The sequence below is a fragment of the Agaricus bisporus genome, assembly GCF_000300575.1.
Source record: "Agaricus bisporus var. bisporus H97 unplaced genomic scaffold AGABI2scaffold_30, whole genome shotgun sequence".
NCBI classification, from domain to species: Eukaryota; Fungi; Basidiomycota; class Agaricomycetes; order Agaricales; family Agaricaceae; genus Agaricus; species Agaricus bisporus.
In genome coordinates, this window is record NW_006267363.1 from 1 (window position 1) to 4,107 (window position 4,107).

The window sequence follows — 4,107 nt, forward strand, 5'->3', positions numbered from 1 at the left end:
CTGACAAACGGGGCTTTCGGCAATTTCCGAAAGCCCTTCCTGAAGCCCCATCTCGACGAAAAATAAAGAAAATTCAATATATATTTAACCACTCGTCGCCTCGAAACGATTTTAGGTGCGTTAGAATCGCATTTATCGGGCGCCTCGAACGCGCTGCTACACGGACCCCAGGTAGTTCCCAAACAAAACGACATTGGGGCTTCGAGTGCCTACGGCACTCTCAGCCACAATAATGCTAGGCAGAAAAACGTTCAAGATGTGATTGACCGCGGGATCAGTCGTTCCCAAGATGCTTATATATATGATTCTAGAGCTCTTGGAATGACGGTCATCTATTCTACACTTTCAGCGTACAGCATACGTATATTGCCAATTGTAACGATCCTTGCCCCTGTAACAGATTCCGAATCCTATACCAGAGCTCGTTATCAACCTGGTCATGGCGGTACGATGTGGAAGTGATAATGACGCACCAACGTTGAAAGTCATGTTCCAGAATATGAGTTTGGACGTCTAATCAAGAATATAAGTATAGAAAACACGAATAGAAACGTGAACGTACCATATTGAGTACGCCCATTTGCTTTACAGCGCCGCTTTTGTCATCCCACCATTAGACCTAAGTAAAGCGCTCTGGTATGCTCGGCGGCCCTACACAGACCCTAGATGTCGGATCCGTCGGAGGTGGAACACCCCCAAAACCAGTCATTAGCGGACATGCTCGTAGTGCGGTTGAAACAGATCTGGGTAGAAGTCGTGAGGTTGTCAGGTTGGTAGGTGATAAGAGAACGGGAAGCGGCAGTTGTAGTGGAGGAAGGTGGTGGGACAATGGAGAATTGGGAGGCGGCAGTAGCGGCGGGGCAGAGGTTGCTGACGAAAATGAACTTGGCGAGGGGGGGATGGGCGAAGCGGGAGGAATTCGACACAAGCTTGTTGCCTTCACGATGTAGTGGCGAGGGTATCCTGCGAGTTACGAGGGGCTTCGAGCTGACCCATGGCTGTGGTGATGTCGTCCGCCGCTCAGCAACGGCTGCTTGGTCTCGAATCTTTCAGTTGCTAAAGATCAAAAGACCATTAGCTTATTCACGAAGTACGAAAACAAAAATGCGGAGGGTCGAAAGAAGAATATACGCACTAAATGTTTCTCGTCTGGCTCCTTTGGAAAGCGCAGGAGAGAATTGGGGGATACCTTCATCATGCGTGGCTTCTTCCTCTCTCTTCCCTTTCCATGTCATCGATTTCCTTGTTCTCTCGCTCCACCGTTTCCGCCCACCATTTTCCTTCTCTCTCGAATGCTCATAGTCGACCCGAGACCGTTTTTGGAGTCTTTTGAATAACTATCGAAGATATCGATGGCGTTGAGGTTGCTCGACGCCCAACACAATCACACGAATGAAAAAGCCTGTCGGGGATACGCTAGGTATCGTGCGTTGTATTGAGAAGATTGTTGACGGAGAAGACGAGGACGAGGACGGTAATGTGAACTTGGAAGATTGACCATCAGATTCCCCAAAGAGATCGATGACGAAGCGGTCAACAATATGTTGCACTTGCATTTCGGAGTATCATTTTTCTGGTAGCAACATTATGCGCAGATGAAATTTGTGGGCAGACTAACAGGTCTTATTTCTTGAATAACACTGCAAGGAATACGACGGACATCAGTCAAAGAAGTCAAGATTTAAAGATTTAGCCTTCGCACCTCCGAGACCGGAGGAATAAGTTTGCTGTGCTCGTGTGTTCTCGTAGTAGAAACGGTAAATCACGTATCGATTCGATGTCCTGATGTACAAGAGATTGAAGAAAAGGGAGACTCGGAACGGAAGACTCGACATCATTTCGGTCGGCCTTTGCCGATTTCGTCCTTTGAAGCTGCCCCACCTGACCCGCGTCTTTGAAGGATCAGCGCTAAGCCCTTAGCCGCTTCTTACATCAACATAGGGGTTTTCTGCCGCCCAGACCCAGAAATCAAAACGTGCGGCTCGGAGGATATGGCAGAGGGTATCGAAGAACCAGGTTCGCTGCTCGAATGTCAAGGGTAGCCTCCAGGCGTGCTTGGGGGACTTTTGAAACGCCCTTAGTTTGATTTTAGGATCCGACCAGAGATAGATGCATACCGCCTCAAAGACGCGACAAATGAATATATAGTGATCTTGAGCAAGACCGGGGGCTGATAACACTGATGTGGAAATTTTTCGTTGAGTTGTGTGCGAGATATTTGTCAAATATTTTTACTCACTTTACATCGTGAACTCAAAGCTACGCGATCACTCTGCGATTCAGGAGTGACTTGAGTAGATCTGCATTGCTCCCATCTGATGCCAACACCGGAATCATTTCCCTATCTTCTATTATCTCGTCGTTCTGCTCGACGGCTCCAGATATTCGCGCAACTCGAGCGCAGGAAGCACGAATGGCTATCAAATCGGGATCAGGTAAATCAGGGAGTGGAATGCCCTTGCTTTCACAGTCTTTTACCACTGCGGGATCAACCTTGAAAGTGACGCGACTGCGGGCGTCTGTCGCGTGGCAAAAGTCATCGACAATAGAGACAACGTCATAAGTGTTGAGCTACCGTACAGGTCAATACCGGGTAGCAGAGGGTGAAAATGTGCTCACTTCTCCCTCAACTTCCTCTAGCCAGAATATAAATTGGTCAAAGGAAGTGTGCATATCACCGGTCATCGTGAGGGCGTTGCGGAGGCTGTCAACTTGCCCACCGAGTAGCTTGTGTACCTCATCCTTCAAACCGAACAGTTCGAGCATGGTGAATGCGGTAGCAGCATCCTCCTGCCGGACAGACGGTTATTTTTTATAATCATAGATGTAAGACAAATCTACCTTTCCGACAGTTTGCGCTGACGCTGGAAACAAACATGCACATTGAGTGTGCGATTTTTTGGCGGGCTGCTCCAGAATCTCGAGGAATTGCACAGCCAGGAGAATGTCATAGGCACCCGTGATCATGCATCTGTAGCCATCACGATGCAAAGCCTAAGGAAAGTGAATCGAGAAGAAAAGATCAGAGGCAAACTCGTACAAGTGCTTTCACGTCTGCTTTTGTTTGTGGGCCATTAGCCATTGCCACGAGAACCTGTTCTTGGTATTCATCGAAGGAGGGGCGGGAAACATAACTGGAGGTAGGCCCGGTGGCATTGCGGACTAGCTCGAGCCTATGAGTATGCTCGTTCTATTGATCTCGAACTTACAGACTCGCATCAAGTGATTCCTGTATATGAGACCCAGTGCAAACAATTTCTCGACAGTATAGCATGATAAAATTTTCGAGACGAGGCAGAGATACGGAGTGGTCCCAAATCGGTGAGAGGGGTGGTCCCAAAAGTCTTTCATGAACCACCCCAGAACGCGTACAGCAACAAGGTGATCTTGATATTTCGCGTGAGATGGTTGTTCTGCAAGAGCGGCATCCTCAGCCTGGAGAAGCAACTTCCAGGCGCGGGTGCCATCCGAGTCAAAGTTGACGTTGGATAGTGATGGAAGAGCAGACATCTGTATATTTGTGTTTGTATACCATCGCTATTGGGCTTCTCTCATGGATACTAGATTTAATTGAAGAAAGAATGTATTTATACGATTTCACAGGCTTATACGACAAGAGCAGAAATGAGAGAGTAAACAGGAAACAGAGATTTTCTTTTACAAAAAGAACAAAATTAGGTATGATACGGGAAAAGAAGGAGCGAAGATATAACTGTTCGACATTGAATAAACTTAGATGAGATTAAAAAAAACTAGACCCTTAATCCAAGAGCAGGGGATGGGTGTTGTGATGGGCGTACGAATCGAATTTGATCATGCTGGGCACCGGGGTCATCGGCAAGGGGTGTTCTGCGATGAAGCGAGTTGGCTGCTGCATCTGGTCCAGATAGCGGGGATCGAGGGGAGAAAGGAGAGGCGGATGAGCGTGGGCTGACATAGGAGGCGGTTGTGGTTGGAGACGCTGATGAAAAGGGTGGTGAATAGGCAAAGGTTGAGACAGCGCTGCTGGTTCCTGATGGTCCCGATCTGTAGGGTAATACTGACGAGGGGGATGGTATATGGCGGCGTAGTGCTGAAAATATTCTGTCTGTCCTAAAATCTCCATCG

At 48.0% G+C, this 4,107-nt stretch overlaps 2 protein-coding genes across 2 annotated transcripts; one reads left to right on the plus strand and one right to left on the minus strand.

The window, feature by feature from the left end:
* Positions 1-838: 838 nt before the first annotated feature.
* On the plus strand, positions 839-1,759 carry AGABI2DRAFT_139949 (hypothetical protein; the record flags this gene model as incomplete). Its single annotated transcript, XM_006458770.1, has 3 exons — positions 839-1,060; positions 1,136-1,640; positions 1,703-1,759. A coding segment is annotated over exon 1 (181 nt), but the record flags the coding sequence as incomplete, so codon positions are not given.
* A 500-nt stretch (positions 1,760-2,259) lies between these two features.
* Positions 2,260-3,510, minus strand: AGABI2DRAFT_80174 (hypothetical protein; the record flags this gene model as incomplete). The annotated part of the gene is made up of 5 exons (XM_006458771.1): positions 2,260-2,571; positions 2,620-2,790; positions 2,851-2,994; positions 3,041-3,162; positions 3,210-3,510. The coding sequence occupies 5 exons, from the start codon at positions 3,508-3,510 to the stop codon at positions 2,260-2,262; spliced, it is 1,050 nt and encodes a 349-aa protein (XP_006458834.1).
* Between the last annotated feature and the right edge of the window lie 597 nt (positions 3,511-4,107).